The following is a 20,946-nucleotide window of genomic DNA, read 5'->3' as shown; positions in this document are numbered from 1 at the left end:
TTTATTAACTGGACTCAGACTACTGAGAAATGGGATATGTTGGAGAACATTATGGCATATAGCACACGAGACAGGCTGAAGATGTTGTGATCTTTAATGAAATATTAGCTAACAGAGCTGTTTAATTTTAATGGCTGATAACATCAAATACACTCCAAATCCACTACACTTGATGCACCAGTGAGTAAGAGGAATCAGCAGGCAAGTGCCATGCCTTCCCTTGCACGTTTTCCCACACGTGGAAAGTCCGTCCTTATACAGTTATTTGACGATTTCTCAATTTTTGGAAAAAAGCCCTTTTTGGTATATACTAACTGGAAGATTTTTATTTAAAAAAAAAAAAAAAGATTAATAGATTAACCAACAACAACCCAAAAGAAAGATAATGGCAAAATCCTTTTTTCTCTTACAGACCGTAGGCTCCTCAGAGCAACAGTAACACTTTCTTCCATATGTGTGCAGAACTTACCAAGTTGAGAATCCATCAAGAATAGCGATGATGATAGAAAATACGCACGAACAGTTGTACAAGAGGTGCGATGGCAGCGATCCTTGGGTTGCTGTTAACTGGATGTGCCTAGGAATAGTTATGTGTTGATGTCAGTGAAGCATGACGTTCCCTCATCCTTGTCATACAAGAGAGCAGTTTCTCCGAGATTTGGGCTATTTGGGCTAGCCCACACTTCATTTCAGACTTCGTACCGAGTAGGAACATACCGCACCAGCTAGGATTTGGTACTCTAGCCTACGATCCTCGTGTTTACATCTTAGCAAAAGCATTATTATGATTGGTTCTATGTTTTAAAGATTATTTTAAGGTGACTTCAAGCTGGCACTGTGTAAAATTTAACACTTCCACACCACACACTGTTGCCACCACGGAATGCTTTCAGATGGCAATTACTGGTGGTGAAATGGACATAACACAACTCCCTTCCAGCTGTAAAGGTCTTAAATTACAGCAAACTCTTAGCATAACAAAGCTGACATGAAGGTTAAGCTCCTGAAGAGAACCAGGGCCCATGCTGTGGCAAGGACTCCACCAGATTCCTTCTCCAAGCTGCCCTGCACAGCAGCTGCACTTTTCCTAAGGGCACCTTCTCCCATTTCCTTAGGCAGATGCCTGCCTAAAAGTTACCGGGTGTTCTGCTTGTGATCTGCAAATGTCAAAATAGTTTGCAGGACTATCACCTTCATTTCACAGGATGGAGATAATTCAGTACAAAGAAGGTGGGATAAGACAGAACACTGGATGACTGGAAGTGGAAGTCTGCTCCTAACTCTTGCCCAGGTTTCGCAGTCGTCACCCACAACCCGCTTTGCCTTCCCATCCTGCAGTTTCTCCACGCGAGCAGTGACCACTGTGGGACCTCCCCTACATGCACTAGTACTTTGTTCCTCAGGCTTTATAAAAGGCACCACGATGCACAGGGAGCAGCATCACAGCCACAGGATGGAGACAAGAGGAGTTCAGGCACCTCTGTACGCCATGACGCGCACGCTGTGTGGCACACTGCGAACGTGGGGGAGGAGAGAGACAAAGTCCTCCGGGTAAACCTGCACCTGAGCAGAGGCGCTCAAAGCACCGCGCCTCACCGAGGGCTGGTCACTCCAGTCAGGGATACACCGTGCAGTACAAACCTGCCTGCTGAGCTCATGCTGCTGTCACTGCCGCGCGGCACACTGCAGAGAGTCCTCGCATTGCAAACATTGCTTCTGCCAGCCGGTGCCTGCAAGCCGTTCTTCAGCCAAACGTCCTCTGCTCACGTATAGAGGATCACTGAATTTGAGAGAGGAAAAGAAAAAGAAACAATAGCCATAACGACCCTTTTTTATGGCTCTAACACATTATGCAGCAGCGATCTTGGCCATATAAGCTAATGCAGTGCATTCACTGAGAGCTACAAATTCTGCGCATCAGCACATTTTCACAATTTTGCATAAAAATACAGCTAGAGGTGGGAGGAAAATCCAGGCATAACTGCATAACTAATGCTTCCTTTACAGTGCCAACTGAGACATGTCTTTAAATCTGTATCTAAGCCTTCAGAGGCCTAAATCATTGCTGATATTTTCATGGTTTCCGCTGAGTCTGTTCCAGATTTAACAGCTGATTTTTTTCTTGGTACTCTGCTCCTGACAGGTATTAAGTTTCTAATCCAGAGTTGGTCACTCAAGCCTTACAGTATTGTGTTTGCGAGGGACAAGTGACGCAGACGCTAAAAGCAGCAAAAAGGCATCAGGTTCACGTTCTTCAGCCTGGTACTAGGGATTACCCACAACAACGCAACAAAAATATTTTACCAGCTGCTGAAATTCAAAAAGCGTATCTCAGAATCAGACCCAGTACTGTATTTTGTGGCCATTGTTAGCTTATCCGCTACAAAAGCTGAGGGGTACAAATTGTCTGCTTAGTTGCATTTTGTTATCGGGGCTGAGCCTGCTAGTCACGGCGTGGTGCAGTGCAGGTGTGTGTGAGCTTCCCAGGCAGTACCGTGGCACTAACACCAGGGAAGGCAGCGTCTCAGCACAAGGGGTGTCTGGCACTGAGCTGCCCGGTGTCACCCTTCCATGTGACCCCGTCCTATCAACTGAAGAGGGCGAGAGTCCAGGAGCATGTAAGGAAGCAGAGAAAGTGAGACAGTGACGGAATTTGTTCTCCCCTTAAGTAATCATGCTTAACGTGAAATAGAAAGTGTCATTGATCATGCAACGTTCTGTGTTACTGGGTGAACTGTCATGCTTGCAGCTTTTAGTTGTCGGGTCCTGCTCTGCATGGGATCAAATACCCTAAGAGCACAGGATGTCAGTGGCAATCGAAAAATATAGGGAGAGCACAGCACGACAGACATATGAAAAGGGTTGTAACAAATCTCTCAATCTGGAACACTTAACTACGGTGATTCAGTTCTGACTACAAAACACAGGGAAAGACACAGAGTGCCTGACCCCTTCCTGTGGCATGACGGTGACACCTACCTACCCTGTTTTTTCAAACAAGCTGAGGATTATGGACGGTAAATTCTAAGCAACAGTATTTTCAGAGACAGAAATTAAAGAGACTGTCAAATACTCTTCAAAGTTTAGAAACACTTTTCATTTATGTTAATATACATGTACGACATTTTCAGGATAAATTTTCATTTATGTTAAGATACACATACATATATTTTTAGGAGAAAATATCACAAAGCATAAAATGACACCAGGTAAGTCCGGATATAAACACGCTTGTTTTTACGTCATTACAATACACACCTACGGTTATTTGACAGGTAATTCCCGTCTGGGCTCACACTTTAGCAGCAGGTACATCTCCTTTGGAAGGCTGACCAGCAAAGTGAGCCATCACAAACAGCGCTCCGTGTAATTATGACTCAGGACAGGCTGCTTTTCGAAGCGCCCTGACTCAGAGCTTTTGACGAGGCACCTGGAAGCCGCGGCGAGCTCTCTGGCCACCCGCGTTCCTCTCAGACCCGCAGCCCCCAACCCGGCGGCGACACCCTCACGGCCCCCCTCAGCGAAGCCCCTTCCCCCAGGGGTCGCGAGGAGGAGCCGGGCGGTCCCCGCGGGGCTGAGGGGCCGCCTGAGGGCAGCGGGCTCCCCCCCCCCGCCCCGTCAGCACCGGGCCGTTGCCCCGAGGCGGGAAGCTGCCAACGGTCGCCGCGCGAGGCCCAACGGCCGCTGGGCCCCCCCGCAGTGCGCACGCGCGTCCCCCCTTCCCTCTCCCACCCCTCCCCCGGGCCCTCCTCGCCCAATCCGCGGCCGCGCCCGCCCGCCACGCGTTCTCCACGTCGCCGCCGCCGGCCCGCCTCGGCCCGGGGGAGGCTCGCGAGTGGCCGGCGGCCGCTCCCCGCGCGGCCGCTGATTGGCCGAGGGGCGCGTCAGGCCGCCAGGCCCCGCCCCCCTCCCTCCGTTCCCTTTCGGGCCGTGTCAAGCGGCGGCGGCGGCGTGGGGCGCGGCGGCGGCCTCCTCGCGCCGGGCAGCCGTTAGCGGCCGTTGGCAGCCGTTAGGGGGCTCGGGGGCCCTCAGTCAGTCAGGGCCGCGCCGCCGCCGCCCGTTCGCAGCCGTTGGGAGCGGCCCCGCCGCCGCCATGGCGGAGACGGAGGAGCGGAGCCTGGACGACTTCTTCGCCAAGCGGGACAAGAAGAAGCGGAAGGAGCGCAGCAGCCGGGCCGCCGCCGCCGCCTCGTCCTCCAGCGCCGCCGCCTCGCACAACGCCGCCGGGGCGGCCGCGGCGGCCCAAGGTCCCCGCCCGGCTGACGGTGGCGGCGGCAGCTCCAACGCCGCCTCCTCCGGCGCCGCCGGCGGCTCGGCCAAGAGCAAGGTACCGGGGGAAGGGTCGCGGCTCCCTCCGGCCGCGGCCCCGGGGCGCCGGCGCCTTCCTGCCGGCAGGGGGCAGCCCCGGGAGCGGCGCCGCCCCGGCCATGCGGGCGGCTGGGGGGGGAGCCCGGCCGGCACCGGCCCCGGCCCTGCGGAGCCACCCGGGGGTACACGGCGGGGAGGCTCTCTGCCAACCCCCCTTATTTTATTTTATTCATTTTATTTGGGCCGTGTTGCGGTGAGGCCGCAAGATAACCGAGCCCTGGTAGGGAGCGCCTGGCAGCTGGCGTGCGGCTTCAAGCGAGTCGGAAGAAGCTTTGGGGCTCGCGGTGCGTGGCGCCCGCAGCGGGCCGAGGTCAGGGGAAAGCGCTCCGCTGCTCCTCGTTGGGCGAAATAACGGCGGGTTTCTGGCAGGGCCTCTTATTTCAGAAGTAAAGGTCGTTAAATGGGAGAGGTGCGTTAATTTGGAAACGGCAGTGTTTCCATGGAGATGGGGATGGAGGGGATCTAAACCGGCTCGGAGCTGTGGAGTCACGCTCTTAAAAAAGACTGAATCCTCAGCAGGCAGCTCAGTAACGAGAGGGCCCTTCCTACGTCAGCTGTTGCTTTAAAGCAGGTCACAGTTCCTCTGCTAAAGGTTGATAACGTAGAAGGGCCTAGGCCGGTGTTCTAACAAGCTGTGCTCCCAGCTGCTCAGCAGGAAGGAGGCTAAGCCATTGGCAGACCTTGCTTGCAAGGCCTTCGTACTTCATGTAATACAGCATAGGAAGCGCGTAACCTTCTAATTAGGCAGTGTGTTAAGCCTGTGACGGGGAACATGGGAGGACTGCTTATCTGTTCTGGTCCGCTTCTGGCCTACCTTAATTGCACCACAATCTGCTGATCGAGCAGGACAAAATTGGCTCACTTAGGTGGGTCTCTTTCCCCAAACGCACTACCAAACTCCCGTTTTGAAACCTCAAGCAAGTTCTCTCCAAAGGCTAGTATTCTGCTATCTTTGTATAGTAAAATTGCTGTAGTTCTGAAGCTCGCTTTTGTACTAATATTTTTTCCGAAAAACACTATTTAAAATAAAGAGGCTGTAAATGTGATTGTGAACATGGAAACATGAACATATCAATATTAATCTTCGTCACAAATCTACTGCAGGCTATTCCAAGTATTTTTTATTGTTTGGCTCCTAAGAAATAGGTGATGGAAAATTAAACCTAAAGCTTCATGTGCATTCAGGCTGTTATAAAAGCACGGTAAAAGGGAGAGGTCTTGCCCTTGCATTTCGCTGCTCTCGACTGCACGGTCCCGTTCCCTACTTTGTGCTGTGCCTTGGCTTTCCTCTGGCTTTTTTACTGTGCTGATTTGGTTTTCTTTCACTTGAATGCCTTTTTTTTGCTGAGGCGTTTTGTAGCTGTTCTAGTGAGTTAGAATCATCTCACAAGTGCGTCATAGATGGCATACAGTAAGTTAAGGGAGGAGGGAGTGGGATCTCTTTCCCTGTTGGCAGTGGTGCACATGGATTGATTGGCCATGGAGCTGCACCTTCACCATTAGTTTTCTTTGTCTTATCTTGGTTATGTTCTCCTCTTCATCTTTTGGTATAAAGATGATAACTTATATTTTTCTCTTCTTACAGGAAGAGGATGACTGGAAGGAGTTTGAGCAAAAGGAAGAAATTGATTATAGTGGTCTTAGAGTTCAGTCCATGCAAATAAGGTACTTTTTTCTCCCCTTTTCTTCCCTCCAGGGTAGTCATTTCATATTTCTAAAAACGTTTTTTCTCTATGGAGTCCAATTAAGCAGAGATCTGATATATTTCTGCTAGTGTAGAACCGATTGCTGTGGGGTAGCTTAGGTTATCTATCACTTTGTTTTGGGTCTGTATTTTGGTTGGGGTTCACAATTTTTCTTAACAAATGCTTAAAATTCCCTTTTTTAAAGACTGCAAAATAGGAATTTCTCTGAGAGAAATGCAGGATAGTAATTCCCCTTGAATCACTCGACTGATGTAAGGATATCTGACTCCCTCTGTGGTGAATTCCTGAACATTTGCATTTTTTTTCCAGAACATAGTTGGTAAAACCAGTGTTCTGTGACAAGACCCCACAGGACTGCATTTGTGAACGTCATCCAAGATTCTTTGCTTGCTTTTTCATTAGATTTTTTTCTGTAGTCTGGTCTAAAATAAGTCTACTTAAGTCTATACTGGTTAAAAAAAGGCTTCTTCAAGCTGGAAAAAAGTATTAATGACCTTAGTTTCAGGCCAAAAATGTCACGTAATCCTCATTGTCCAGGTATTGATAAACTCTGCAATTTTAAGATCATTTTACCTGTAACCAGTACAATAGATGTTATCCTCACTGTTTGAGCAGGCCTCAGGCATGCGCTGATCTATGTAGTTCTTGAGGTTTTTTCCTCTTTGGAGACAGCTGTCCTCTTAGGCCACTTACATGTTTCTGGTCCACCAGCTCTCCATGCCATCGGAGTGTCACAGCAGGGACAAGTAACAAGTGGGGCTGCTTCCCTGGCTGCTGGCGCTGTTGGACTGAAAAGCGAGTACTGTGGCTTTCTGGACAAAGGCAGTGTTCTGAATACTTTTGATGCCGTGGCATATTTTCAGGCACATGGAACTTGGTCACAGGATTTTCTAACTGCTCAGTTTGTGGATTCAGGGGGAGGTTGGACAAGCAAATGGAGGAAAAACCCACCAGAGGTTCTTAGTTGTCGAGCTAAGGAGATCTTTAAGCTGAAAACAAGACACAGAGTACTCTGAGGGGGGAGAATGTCGTATATACTTACTCTGTTCTTGCTGGTTTGTAGGCATCTGCTTTTGACTGTAGTTTCAGATAAGACAGAAGCATTTGGGCCCTTGGTCCCATTTATGTTTTTTACTGAATGTGGCCAAACACTGAAAGGCCATTTAATTTTCAGAAATGTTAGGTATTTTTAACTGTTCTCTGATCACTGCTTTTACAGAAAGCTTCTCTCCTCTTGATTAGTAGGATTTGGTGTGTTATAAAGTTCTATATTCATGCTTTGCTGCTCTGATCAGTGTCTTGTTTTTTTTTTTTAAACAGCCTCACCCTTCATGTATGTCCCATTATACCATGCAGCTTTTTGTAGTAGTTTGGTCTAGCACGTTATTTTGAGTCTCTGGCTATTTCTATGCAAAACAAAATAGTCTGAATAGAATACATAGTCAGGTTTTTGCATGCGATTTATTAAAAAAAAAATAGAATATTTTAGTCTCTGTTGTTTGGGTTGGCCACTTTAAAAAAAAAAAAAAACTGAGATTTTACATGTATTTGGGTAATATAAGAGTGTTTTCTAGGTGCTTGTGGTTATAAGGAAAAGGACCTCAGCATTGGTATTCTGCCACTGCTTTTCCACAGTTCCCTCCACCTGACCAGTATTTCACAGAAGCTGGACTTGTAGCTCTTCCTTGCTTTCTGTTGTCATCTCGGTGCACTTCTAAATGCATATCTGTCACACTAGGAAAAAGTCTTTAAGCTCAAAATAATAAGTCACTGTATTTGATCACTTAGTACGTTTTGAACTTTTTTCTTTAAATTTTACTTTTTTTTTTTTTCCCCCCTTATCAGTTGTCAAGTCATATAGCACTGTACTGAAAACTGTTCTGGCAGAAGTACTAGTACAGCCCTCACAGGACTAACATAGTCTGGTTAAATCTTTGATACAGTAGCCAGAAAGTCTTGTCTATGGTGATTGTGTAATCTGTGTCGAGTCTTAAACCTCTATATGTAAAAAAAAATAAATTCTCTCATAGTGAAAAAGAAGAGGATGAAAGTGAAAAAAGAGAAGAACCTGGTGACAACTGGGAGGAAACCAGTGGTGGTGTAGATAGATCATCTGGGCCTTGGAACAAGTCAGCTCCCGCACCGGCACCTGTTGTTGAAACAATTGGTAAATTTACCTCAGAGTTGTTGATTTTTCTGATCAAAATTAAGCTGCTCAGAAGGTTGAGTGCAAGGAGCAGTTCCTATTCGTGTGAAGGGTTCTGAGGAGCTTAATTGATAATGCTGTCATTTAAGCACAATAAACATGCATGGAGGTTTTTTAATTTCGGGTTTCAAAGCGGGGAGTTGGCGGGGGTGGAAAGCATCCCATTTTTAAATTTAAACTTTGCAATTCGCAAAAAATCAGTTGGAAGTGTTTCTGTTGATCTAAAAATATTGCTTTGACAATAAGTGTGTGTTCAGCCAATATCTGACGTTTAATATGTCAGTCCCTGAGTAAGGCTCAGTGATTAGTAGCACACTGGGTTGTTTTTTTCAAATCAATTCTAGGGTATGCAGAACATGACATTGCAAAATGAATCCTCTTACTGGGAGATGACTTGAGTTTTGACTAAATACAATTCATAGTCTCTATGGAGAGAAACTACTTAGCCATGATTCTGAGTTCAGACTATTCTCTTCCACTGGGAAATACATTAAAAAGTGGGCTGCTGTGGTTTTTTGTTTGTACAGGCAAGGTAGTAAAGTTACTGTGTTAGTTCATTGTAGATCGTTACTCTAAATATGAACTACTTGAATATTCTCTTCAGCATACGCAGAAGTGCTGTGAATGAGACTTGGCAAATACATAATTATATTTTTAGAACTCAAGTTTTAAATACAAGCTGCTAATAGATTGCAAAAAAAAAAAGATAAATGAAGCCCTCAGTGGTTTTGGTACCCTGAGCTTTGTGAGGCAATACACTAGAGCCACATTTTATTTAGGCTACGAAGGATGGGTTAAATTGGTGACACCTCGTTTCCTGCCTTGTCTAAAATATTAGAGCTTTAAGACATGCAAAAACGTACTTGTAAGTTTTTCACTCTTTTTGTCAATTGGTGGTTTTAGGGATGAATGCCAACTTAACTCGGTTGCCTAAATGTTGTTCTTACAACCAGTTACAGAACCCCCCGAACCAGTTCAAACTGGTGGTGTATACAGGCCGCCTGGTGCCAGGGAGGGCGGCAGGCCACGGAGAGCACAGCAAGGACCACCTGAAATCTATAGCGATACGCAATTCCCATCGCTGCAGTCCACTGCCAAGCTTGTAGACAGTCGAAAGTAAGTACATGACATTAGTTCCCTAGGAGACTTACTGTAACTGCCATCTCTTAAGTTCTTATTTTGTTCCAGGGATTAAGCCCAAATCTTTCCACAGAGGAAAGATAGAACCAAGAATTTAGTCTCTGTTTGGCAAAGAGATGGGAAAGGTCTTAACTGTAATTTCCAACTATAGGAAGGGCTTCCCGTGAAATAACTTTTACGGGACATAGCCAAACAAGACTGCCAGTTACCTAATGGGCTTGCTGAGGGATTTCTCCAAGTAGAGTTTCTGTTCTTGACAGCATCTGGTTCTGCTACATACTAGCTATGGTGACACTCTTTGTTGTTACCTGCCAGTGGAAATGAGTAGGATGTCTTGAACACAGTTCCTTCTCATCAGAGATGTGAAGGCAACTTAAACAGAGGAATGGGGTTTAATACAAATGCAAATTTGTAAACATGCTGTCTGAGCTGTGGTTTAAAATGAGCCTCCCAACTTTGCTGAAGCATTTTTGGTGCTGAAGACTTGAGTCTCACCCTGCTTTTGAGTCCTGATCTTCCCATAAATTCCCTATAAATGAGAAAACTAGCTCAATACCTATTTCACTTGATGTTTTTTGATTTTTCAATGTGATATTGAATAATACAGCCTCACTGAAGCTTTGTTTCCATCTATTTTTGGTGTGGCTTTGTCTACTTGGCAAGTGAGACATGCTGTCATTGCGTTAGGGCTGTAAGGGTACAAATTGGGCTATGGTGAAAACTTGTGTGTTCCAGAAAGTGAACGAACATCTGTTTTCTAAAACGTATGCTTCATAAATGCACTTTAAATTTACTTTTGAGAATGTCAGTATTGAGATTTAAAATGTAATCTGAATTGTACTGGAAGATGAGCTTGATTCTAGAGAACAGGCTTTACAAGATTTGCTTGGGAATGTTTGGTTATTCTGTTAAAACTCTAGGCCTTGGTGTTTTATGTTCATAGTGTAATGTTTTTTGTTGGGATGGGGTGGAAATCTAATAGAAATTCACAAATCACAAGCTAGAGATAAGATATTTACTGATTACATTTATTTTCCCGTAGGGATAAAGAAATGGAGAAGAGCTTTGAAGTAGTAAAACACAAAACTAGAGGTAGGGATGAGGTCTCAAAAAACCAGGCACTTAAACTTCAGCTAGACAACCAGTATGCTGTGCTTGGGGATCAGTAGAGCTGCATACACATTGCAATTAAGGAATGCTTTTTTGGTAACCCTTCTACTAAGGTAACTAAACTACAGCTAACAGCTATGATGAACATGCCACCTTATTTCTGCTGGATCTGCTGCAGCAAGTGCAGACTACTTTGGCGTAACTGATTGGTTCTCCTGCACTATGGAAGCATAATATGTTACAACTTCTCCATTGGATATGGGGCAAATTAATGTAAATGATTGAACAAGAGTCATCAGTTCTTTAATGCTCAGAAAGATACCTACAGCCAGTGGTCATTTCAAAATCTTTTTATGTTCAGATACTGAGCCTTCGTAAAGGTTGACTACCTCAGACTTGCTGCACTCATTGTGGACACCATGTGGATCACAACTTCTGGAAGAGAAGGTTACAGCTGTTTTAGTGGCCATCTGAAACTTGAAACCAGCTCTACTGGATTCCTGTCAGAAATCCTGCAGAAGTCAGCCATTTGGTTCCAATTTGCTATAACAAAGATTTAAGTGACCTTAATGAAAAACCTATTCTGTTCCCCTTCTGAGGAATCCTGTCACGTGTAGCCATAGCCTACTAGAGACTTCTGGAGCATACCATACCACTCATACTATCCAAGTATAACGCAGAGCTGTAGTTTGTTTACCTTTTTAGATAGCTGTACTGAAGTAATTGCAAAACAAATTAAAAACTCATTCAGATTTGAGGAATGATGGATTTGAACAGCCTGTTTGCATTAGACATTTTCACAGTTACCTGTTTAAGCATTTTTTCTATTTTCCACAAAAAAAAAAATGCCTTCCTTGTTTCTGTTATCAAATTGCAGTATATTTAAATAACAATATCATAGTGAAATAGGGCTGTTTTTTGTCATGAAGTTTGTCTTTTTGACCCTAAGGCACTAGAACTTAGAGTTTTGATTTGACACCGAAGTATCCAGACTCCAAATACAGTCATCAGAATTTGTTGTCTTAAAAATATCAGATACATGGCAGTAGTAATACCAGATTTAAAAAAAAAAAATCTTCTCCATTAGGAATGAGTATTTGTCTGTTGAAGGGCAATGGTTGCTTGATAACCAAAATAACTTTGTATACAGAGGGATAACTAAAGCTTGGTAAGCCTTATTTGTTTGGCTACTTTGGTGAAGCCTGCAGGCTTTTTGAGGCAGAAATCCTCCAAGTGAAACTCGTAAATGGTGTTTATTCAAGTCAGGAAGTTGCATAATAATGGAAGGCAGTGACTTCTCTATGTAGTTGTCATTTCTGAGTTAATTTAATGGAAGTAGGCAAAATGGCACTGATACACTAAGAGTATAGGACATTGCCTGTAACTTCGATTCAGTGAACAAAACCTGACAAGTGCTCAAAGTGTCCTGCTGTAACTGTTTTTCTTTTCTTATGCCAGAAGGAGAATGAAGTACAATTAGTGGCATGGTCCAGTGTTGAGATTACTGAGTAAATGCCAAAAAAAAAAAAGACCCAACATCTATGAGTTGCCAATGGCAAGAGAAACAAGGGAACAAAATAAAACTCGCTTATTTGTGTGAGAGTACTGTGCATTTGCAGATGAGGATAGTGCTGGAATTGCATAGTTGGTTCCTTTTGATTAACTGTTGACTTGCTTTAAATCTACTTCTCTGAGGCCAAGGGGAATTTTACTGTTGACTTTGGTGGGGTGGGGTTTCACATGGTTCTTCTGTGCACAAACTAAAACTGGCCTTGCCCTTGTGGAGTTAAGTCTTTAAAACTTTTGCTAGAAGCTGCTATTAAACAGAGGGCTCAAAAGACTATTTCTAGTTGGAGACTTCGTTTGGAACCAAAACCCCACTGAAAGGCTGGTACCGATACCTTGAGCTCTTAGCCATGTATCTTCCTTGAAAATAGATTGTTGCCAGCGAAACTGTTGATGTGTCGCTAAAGGTTTCTGCGGAATTCATGGTAAATGGACATGTCACTTGATGTGGTAGAAATGTGAAACCTTTTCTCGATGCTCTAAAGCAATCGAAATCACCAGTACATGTGAATCAAGTTCTAGTCTACTGTATGACGGGTAGATGAGACTGTCCATTTTACTGTCTTTGAGGTTTTGGGGCATGACTTCTGGCAGTTCAAGAAAATCCTGTAACAGCTTAAAATCAAATAAAATGAAAAAATATACATGGATCCTGGAGTCTAATGAATCTTTGCCTTTAGTACTAGCTTCTGAGCCTGCGACAGCTGAGCAAATGCAGTGTATTTGGATCTCTTAAGGGACAGGCCGTGGAGTGGGTAATAGTGTTACTATGGTCAGGTGGACTATGGCTAACAGCGTACAGCAGTGCGTGTTAATAGGTTTCTATACATAGAAGTCGAGTTTGCTACCTGTCGGTGTCTTACTGCCACCGTAGGACTGTTTTGAGACTGAATTGAACGTGAATGAAGTTTTGATTTGCTTTTTCACTTGTGGTAGCTCTGCTGCACTGAAGAATGGCAAAGTCTGGTTGCTGCTGTACAGCAGTCTCTGAGAAGTCCATCTGCTACTGATAACTAGAGGGGTTATTTTGGGGGTCTTTGCTTAAGCATATCATTCCAGTTTCTTTCTGGAGGGCATGAAGGAAAAAAAAAAATATGCAACAGATTTCCACAGTAAGGAATGTTAGGCTATTTTGAAGCATTTCTTGTGTTAAAAATCACTGTCAGCAGCTATCAAAACGCCCGTTGTCAGTGTCTTCCATGTAACAATTAACTGTTCTGCATGCCTGAAGTGTTGAAAATCGGTATTCTTTGGAAGCTCAGTATGTTTTTGGGACTCAGGAGTCCAACTTTCTGGTTTGTTACATTCATTTGAGGCATGCTAAAAATGCCGGTTCCATTCCTCCAAAGTGCTTGTTGAAGGCTCGTACTATAAATGAAGGATTGTCAGTTGTAGATGTGAGGTTCTCAATACCAGTCAGTGGAACGTACCTGTGTGCTGCCTCAGGAACTCTGTAACCTGTAACATACTTTTATGGTGGGTTATTAATTTCCACTTCAAGGGTTCGGTAGTACTTTTTCTGGCTTAAAATAAAACCACAGACTTTGTAACTTACCAAGGCCATCAAATTAGCAACTTGCTAGAACATTAAGTGTCCAGTACTGGCTGGGAAAGGAACAGTTTGCATTTGTGGTTCTTGGTGATGCAGTACTTTATGTTTAAAACCTCAAACTAAGCAATTTTGAAACAGTTGGACTTCCCAGCACCTGCTGTAGGAATCTGGCATGTGTATTTACTTGAGCTAATGAGAAATGCAGGGGAGAAACTTTTGTTGTTGCCCCTACCTACCCCCCTCACTGGTGTAATTGTGCTATGCTTCATCTTAGCAGCAAATGAAGGGATTGACAAGCAGAAGCGACCCTCTCCTGCTTCTTCGGTTTTCTTTGTAGCTAGCTTTACCAGTCATGACCAAGGTAACTCTCTTCTACTTAGGAGTAGATGAGTTACTAAAGGTACAAATTGTGTTAGAAATCTGACATCATAGGAACGAGGGTGGGTTTTTTTTTGGTGTTTGACTGCATCTGTTGGCTTTTGAAACCTTTCACCACAACACTGCTGAGCTATGTTTGCCATTTAAGTCAAGGAAACCATTCAAAATTTGATAAGGCTGCACATCTTGGAGTTTGCTTCTCTGGGCTTTTGCAATAATTATATGTATATATATTAAATTAACCCTGCTTGAGCAGTTTTAAGCCTGCATGTGGCTTTCAGATGCAGAAAGAAATAAAAGAGGGCAGGATATCTGACATGTTTGACAAAAAAAAATTGTTCAGGAAAAACTAAAAGTTCATCTGGATACAGACAAGCTAAGAACTTAAGAGCTGTAGCAGATGGGAAAAGAAAAGACAGACTCCTCAGTTTGTTTTCTGCTAAAGCTGTTTTGGATAAGTTATAACTTCATGTATCTAGCTTGGCTGCTGAAGTACCAGGTGTAGTTTCACCGTGTTCTGTTGGAAGCGAAATAAAACAAATCTTTTAAAAAAAAAAAGTGGAAATCAATCAAATAAAACATGGGGGGTGGGGAGAAATGAGAAGGAAGGGTTTTTGCTAAGCAGCAGTATTTAATGTATAGGGTGAGATAGTAAGAGGAAACGTGCTGCAGAGGTCAGGACTACTTTGAGACATGACAGATCCATCCAACTTCAGATCAGCAAAAGCATTTGAAGTAAAGTAGTTGGGGAAAGTATCCTCTTTTTTCACTTTTTTGAAGTGTGCCTGGAGGGGGGGAGGTGGTCGCCCTTGACACAAAGCTGTCCAACCAGTTGTCTAGAAAGAGAACCAAGAAAGCACAACTTCCGAGATAATTCAACAGTCTTATTAGGAAATAAGTTCTTTCATATTGAAGAAAACTTTTTCTATTCTTGGATGGTAAAAACCTGAGACACTGATTTAAATTGCTATGAAGACGTTACCTTTTTCATGAAGCATCTTCTAATGGTATGTATATCATGGGTTTATCTACAGTTGCTTAGAATACATGTTCATACAGCAAGGTTAATGAAGCTTTAATATTAAAAAAGCACCACAGTGTTAATGGAACGTCAGAAAAAGTGCATCTGAAAAACTAGAATGAAAAGTGTTGTCACCGTATGACTGTATGCAGTGAGAAGAAGCAAGCACATTCTGTAGCAATAGTGTAAGACCAAGAGTGGGATTTCACCGTTGCTTTTCTCCTGAGCTACTGCTAACTGAGTAATTTAGTTTCACTTTGCCTCAGTTTCCCGAGGTGTACCAAAAAAAAAATACCTCAGAGGTGTCGTGAGGCCAGAGTTGCTCTTTGAGCAAGTTCTGGGGCTGGTGGAAAGTGATACAGGAGGACTAATCTGTATAAAAATATCTTTACATTAGCTTTTGATATGGTACCCTAATGCTACTGTGGGAAGAACTTATTTCTACAGAATGTAATATATGCTCTAGTCAAGTATTAGTAATTAGATGTTTAATTTGTATGGGCAAGGGCAAAGTTCAGGCTTAGCCCTCTGTTTCCTCTCTTTGGTTAACTAAATAGTGTATTAGCATAATGTTTTTTGTTCATACATGGAATACGTCTAAATTAATATTGTTGTATTTTGCAAACCCCGTGATGAGTAAACTTCTGCTCACAGCCATCTCTTATAACGTGGCTGTTTTTAAGTTTGTTCAAGTGATGTGAACGAGAAGTTCACTCATCAAAGCATATAGTTGTCAGGATACTGAGTGGTATTGTGTGGTAGTAAAGTAGTTTTCTTCCCCTGTCCGCATGTAAACACACGTTCTTTCTACTGTTTGTCTTGTTGAGTAGCATGCAAATACAAAATAAACGTGAGGGAGAGAATAAACTTCCCTTCAAAACTGTTAAAATCTGATAGTAAGGCAGGCTGTGGAAGAAGAAGGTGAAGGGAAGAAAAGACAAAAGGAAATAGTTACCTCTCGTAGAGGTTTCTGTGAAGCATTAAGATAGAGAAGTGTTCAGAAGAGCTGGGGGGAAAGAAATGTTCAGAAGATAGAGCTGGGGGGGGAGTAAGCATAGGGAGAGCTGGGAACGGAGGAGAGGAAGGAACACAGATGCAGAAGAGATGCTTACTCTGCTTACTGTTTGCTGGTTTAGCAGTTAACTGCAGGAGGAGGAACACGAAGAAATAACTCTTATGAATATGCCCTTGCCGGCTGTTGCTGGTGATTTCAAGGTTCATTGCTCAGCACTTACAGTGGGCCTCCGCATGGAAGCAGAGAACACGAAGGCGGTGTGCGTGCAGACGAATCAGAGCTCTGGCGGGCACTGGCCAGAGAGATGAGGCCCAGCAGCTATTTCCTCTAACTGATATTTTTATCATCGCAGCATCTCTAGGACAGTTGTTAATGTGTATCAGACATGACAATTCTCTGTCAGAAATGATTACTGTTAAATTTCAATGAACTATTGCAGTTCTTTCAGAGGAAATGTTCAACTAGCAGAATAATGAACGTTAAAGAACACTGGGCTTTTGGGCATACTTATGGTGATGATGAGTGGTATTTTTCATGTAGCAATGAGATCAACAGACTGGTAGCAGGTTTAAAATGACTTCGAAGAATGTCCTGTGACATGGTGGGTAGGAGAATTATTTCTAAGATGTTTATCATCTGCTTTTTTCCCCCTTTACAAATAAACTACCTTGTTCTTACTATCTTTCCAGTAACGAAGAGCTGCTTCTACAAGCCTCTGATCACATTTCTCCCTGTATTTTTCTTATGCGTCACTTCTTTTAAGGTGCTGATGAAACAGCAAATATTCACTGAGACCCTCTAAGAGAAATATATGCTGTAATATTTTTCCATATTGTTCTGTCTTTAATACAGCCTAACATCTTATTCGCTTTCTTGACTGCAACTACACATTGAGCAGATGTCTTCATCAAGCTGTCCATGGTGATGCCTAGATCGTCCCCTTGAAAGATCACAACTAATTCAGAATCCACCAGAGCATGTATGAGTGGTTTAAAGCCTTTCCAGTATTCATTGCCTTGTTTTTTTTTTTCCTGTTGACATCCATTTGCCACTATTTGCCGAGTTTACAGAGTTAGCTTACCCCGGCAATCACCATCTTTCCTAGTGCTGACAAGCCTACTAATTTTCTATGGGCATTGGATTTTGCCACCCTATATGCTGAAGTCTTCAGTTTCATGTATATAATTCACTCTTCTTACCAGTAACTAGCATGGCATACTAACTTTTACTCACTCTGACCTTTCCTGTTTTGTTTCTTGTCTATCTTCTGTATTGCATTTTTTTTCTAGCTCAGTTGTTACAGCATTGAAGTCATCAAGTTATAACTGTCTGCTTTAGTTCAAATAATATGCCTACAGAAAAGTGTTAGTTAAAATGTTGTCATGTTTTTCTTTTAACTAAAACAAGTAACTTATTCTGTATCTCTTTCAGAATATGTACAACAATAACAAAATGATTCAAACCATAAAAACAGGCTGATAAAAAGAGAACAAATGCAATGACAAGCAGCTAAAGTGCATATAAGCTAGGCTGTGGGAGATCCAATTTAATTGGTTTCAGTGGAGTTATTCCTTATTTCTGTCACTGGAGATGAGTTTCATTAAGTGAGATCTCAAATGAAGTTCTAAAGTCTAGATACAGCAGCCAGAATCAAGCGCAAGAGAGAAAAAGCCCTACCGCAGACTTGTTTTAAATTTCTGGGTTACTCTTTGTTTCTGGCAGAGTTGAAGCAAATGTCTTACTTGCTCTGGCCAGCGATCAAAAGGGCTCAAGCAAGCCTGATATAACATACCTGCTGTAATATCAAACTGGACATTGAAATTAGATACTTGAGATGAAGGCAGTGCAGCAACACTGGGGGGCAGGCTTAGTCTTTGTGGTTTGTTTCATCTCTTTACATTCTCATCATGTACTTTAAAGATCATCCAGCTGTAAATAATGCTAAGTCTTTAAGTACTGACAGCGTTTACCAGTAATGCTACATTTGTGAACACGGCAGAGGTGGTGTAACAGAGGACTCAAGCCTGTTAGGATGTACAGCCTACCTCTTACCAGCTGTATTGTCTCAGTATTGGACTACTATCATACAAAACAGCTGCTTTCTGCTACTAACAGTCTCTGAGAGGATTATACCTTGGATTTTGCTTTCAAATAAATTGTAGGTTAGGTATTCAATCTGTAGTGCTTACTAGGATTGCCAAAAATGATTGTGGCTGCTGGGGGTTATCAAGTTTACAAATTGGAGGTGAAGTTGTGTGTGTTTTTTTCCAACCCCTCTGAGAGCAGAGGTAGAACAGATGTAGCAATACCCTTTGTCAGAATGTAGTACTTCGTACCTCTTTCTACGCATCTTAAAAGACTTAGCTGTGCTGCTACCACAGACCAGAGCCCTGTGTGTTATTTACTGACCAGTCAGCACCCCCCGACTGGCTGGTTCTCTGACTGCACTGTGTCCTTAACCTGGCAATTAGGTAGAAGGCAAACTGTCTCTTTAAGCTGGCATGACTGTTTCTATGTAATTGGCTCTGCTGTTCTTTTTCCTGCAACTCAGAGCACAGCAACAATCTCTCAAGTATTTGACCTTTTTTTCCACTGTAATATTCCCCTTTTTTTTTAAATTCAGCTATGCTGCCATGCCAAGGAGCTCTAGCCAGGTGCTTTGAATTACCATTTATTTAGAAAGCAGTTCTGTAAGCAAGAACTCATGAGTCTTGATCAGGCTATATTCCTTCAGTCAGGGCTCTAGCACCACAACTGCAGCTCCACATCTGTTGTAAAATGCTTAGCAAGTAAGTGTGATATCCGTGAGTGCTGAGGAATTTAAACCTAGGTCATCCAAGGCTCTGTGAGAGCCTCATTCGAATCGAATACAGCAAAATGAAAGGAGTAGCACAGCCCAACTGTTGTACCGTGATCAACGAAAAGGAATAGGGTTGCAGGACTGGTAGCCTGTCAGCTCAAAGAGAACTGTCTGAGTTGGATAGCAATCAGCATGGTCTAGCCTCTAGGGTTTTTCTTTTTTAATAAAGAGATGATGAGTGAAGAATAGCGAAGAAGACGCACCAATAAATGAACGAATAGGGAACTGAATTTGCGTTCAGCGATGTACCAGAATGCCTCACCACCAGAGCTGACCTGAAGTAACGAAGATAAAGCCCTTGGAATGATTATGGTAGAGTACAAAAGAAAGAACGATACTGTCTAGCTGGGAAAAGGGTTGGCCGGGAGCCCGTTCAGCACAGCAGGAACCGCGTCAGCAAAGTGGAGTACAACAGGATCTATTTCTGAGAATCACTGTGTGGCCTCCCACAGTTAACACAGGAACCTAATGATGCCTGTATATTTATATAATTATATCTTTATAGTCATAATTTAAGTTCAAAACCTGAACTATATATATATATTTTTTGTCAGTAGATTTTTTTACCCTGGTTTACCTATCATGGCTTCTGCATATGACAACTTCTAATTGTGCAGTGCACACACCTGTTGTCTTTTTGTCCCATGTTAGAGTAATGGTATCAAACTGTAAAGCACTTTTGTGATGTTTCCTGTGAAGAAAGCTGAAGAAAATAAATTTATCTTAGCAGCAGCAACTGAATTTATAACTCCACCTTTGTCTCAGTTTGTGTTCACTCATCACTTCAGCGAATCTAAGCACTTACAGAGGTTAACGTGCTGGGTATGTACAGTAGGGCTGCTTTCTGCCTGCTTTCCCCCAAGACCCCTCGCTGCCCTTTTTGCCTCACTGTGTGCGTTGAACAAGTGCCTGGAGAACAGGCAGTGCTCAAAAGCACTCCACATGTGTGTGCGCATGTGTGCTTGGGGAGAACTTAGGGAGCTCCTGGACATCTCTAAAGCTTAGCTAAATGGGGTGGGAGGTCCATAACCTGTGGAGAGCAGCACTACCCTTCTAGAGCAGCAGCTTCTGAGGGCAGGGATGAAAAAAAAAAAATTAAAGCACCACAGGCCCATTGGGTCTCACCTACTACCTACACCTATTTAAAATTCCTATAACACAAAGCTGCATTTTGGAAGTAAAACAGCAAATTGTCAGTGAAAGGCAAAAATAATGCAAAAAAAATTGATTTTAAGACACTACTAACAGCATTATTTTTCTGTATGTGGCCTTAAAGCAAGGCAGAGATGTAGTGTTTGACATCCAGATAGCAAAAATTATCAGGCTGTTAAGATCAAGCAAGGCAACTGTTACTGCCGTAGTCTCTCCAGTTCAATTCAGCCATTTTCTCTAAGCCACTGCTGCTAGGGCCTTGGATTTCACCTTTTAAAAGAACCAAACTCCTCACGGGCATTGGCACCTCCAGCTTTCCTGGCAAGTCCATCAGGTCATCCTGCCAGCGTGTGTCAGGGCTCACTGACGAGCAGCTACCGCGGTGAAGCAGAAGCACAGTCCTGCACATAAAGGCAAGCTGCGCTCGTGCTCTCCCACCGGAGGACTCCCTTGGCCCATCCCTTCAGCAGCAGCAGGGCCGTTCTCCCCCATGTTGCACTGGGCCTTGGGCCCCAATGGCTTCTCCTCCCTTGTACCAACTGCTAGCGGTGCAGAGGCTTTCTATAATACCGGGGTATTCAGCAGCTAGAAAATAGAAGAATACAGCCCCCCCGACAACCCGCACCTTCACAACAATAAGAAGAGCGAAATGGACTTTAAGGATGTTACGCACATTTCCCTGGGCACCTCTGCTGGTGCCCTGGCATGGGGAACGCGTGCTCTGCTGTTCAAACAGGCTGCAGCAATTCCAGCTGCTTCAATAAAGCTCTTCTGATTTAAAAAGCACGGATAAGCACCTTTACCCAGCCCAGCACGGTGCAACTGGCATACAGTACGTTCTCAGCAAACAGAGACCCAGACCCGACAGCTAC

General features: G+C 43.5%; 1 protein-coding gene and 1 long non-coding RNA gene across 5 annotated transcripts; one reads left to right on the top strand and one right to left on the bottom strand.

Moving 5' to 3' along the window:
* Positions 1-76: 76 nt before the first annotated feature.
* On the bottom strand, positions 77-3,697 carry LOC310894645. The gene is made up of 3 exons (XR_014580052.1): positions 3,259-3,697; positions 1,642-1,780; positions 77-577 (listed from the first exon to the last, which is right to left on the bottom strand). It is a non-coding gene; the product is annotated as an uncharacterized lncRNA (long non-coding RNA).
* Positions 3,698-3,886: 189 nt separating this feature from the next.
* Positions 3,887-19,659, top strand: CDV3 (CDV3 homolog). Of its 4 annotated transcripts, XM_083825025.1 has the most exons (6): positions 3,899-4,327; positions 5,954-6,033; positions 8,105-8,241; positions 9,234-9,396; positions 10,463-10,512; positions 10,892-12,746. In XM_083825025.1, the coding sequence occupies exons 1-6, from the start codon at positions 4,094-4,096 to the stop codon at positions 10,906-10,908; spliced, it is 681 nt and encodes a 226-aa protein (XP_083681151.1). In that variant the 5' UTR covers positions 3,899-4,093; the 3' UTR covers positions 10,909-12,746. The 4 variants fall into 4 exon arrangements, with proteins under 4 accessions (XP_083681150.1, XP_083681151.1, XP_083681152.1 ...); XM_083825024.1 differs by having other exon boundaries at positions 3,887-4,327; positions 10,463-12,746; XM_083825026.1 differs by lacking the exons at positions 10,463-10,512; positions 10,892-12,746 and adding an exon at positions 16,915-19,659 and having other exon boundaries at positions 3,900-4,327.
* The last annotated feature ends 1,287 nt before the right edge of the window (positions 19,660-20,946 follow it).

Source organism: Anser anser (genome assembly GCF_964211835.1).
Source record: "Anser anser genome assembly, chromosome: 2".
Taxonomy (NCBI): Eukaryota; Metazoa; Chordata; class Aves; order Anseriformes; family Anatidae; genus Anser; species Anser anser.
Note: the sequence above shows the minus strand (reverse complement) of the source record. Positions and strands in the feature narration are given on the sequence as shown.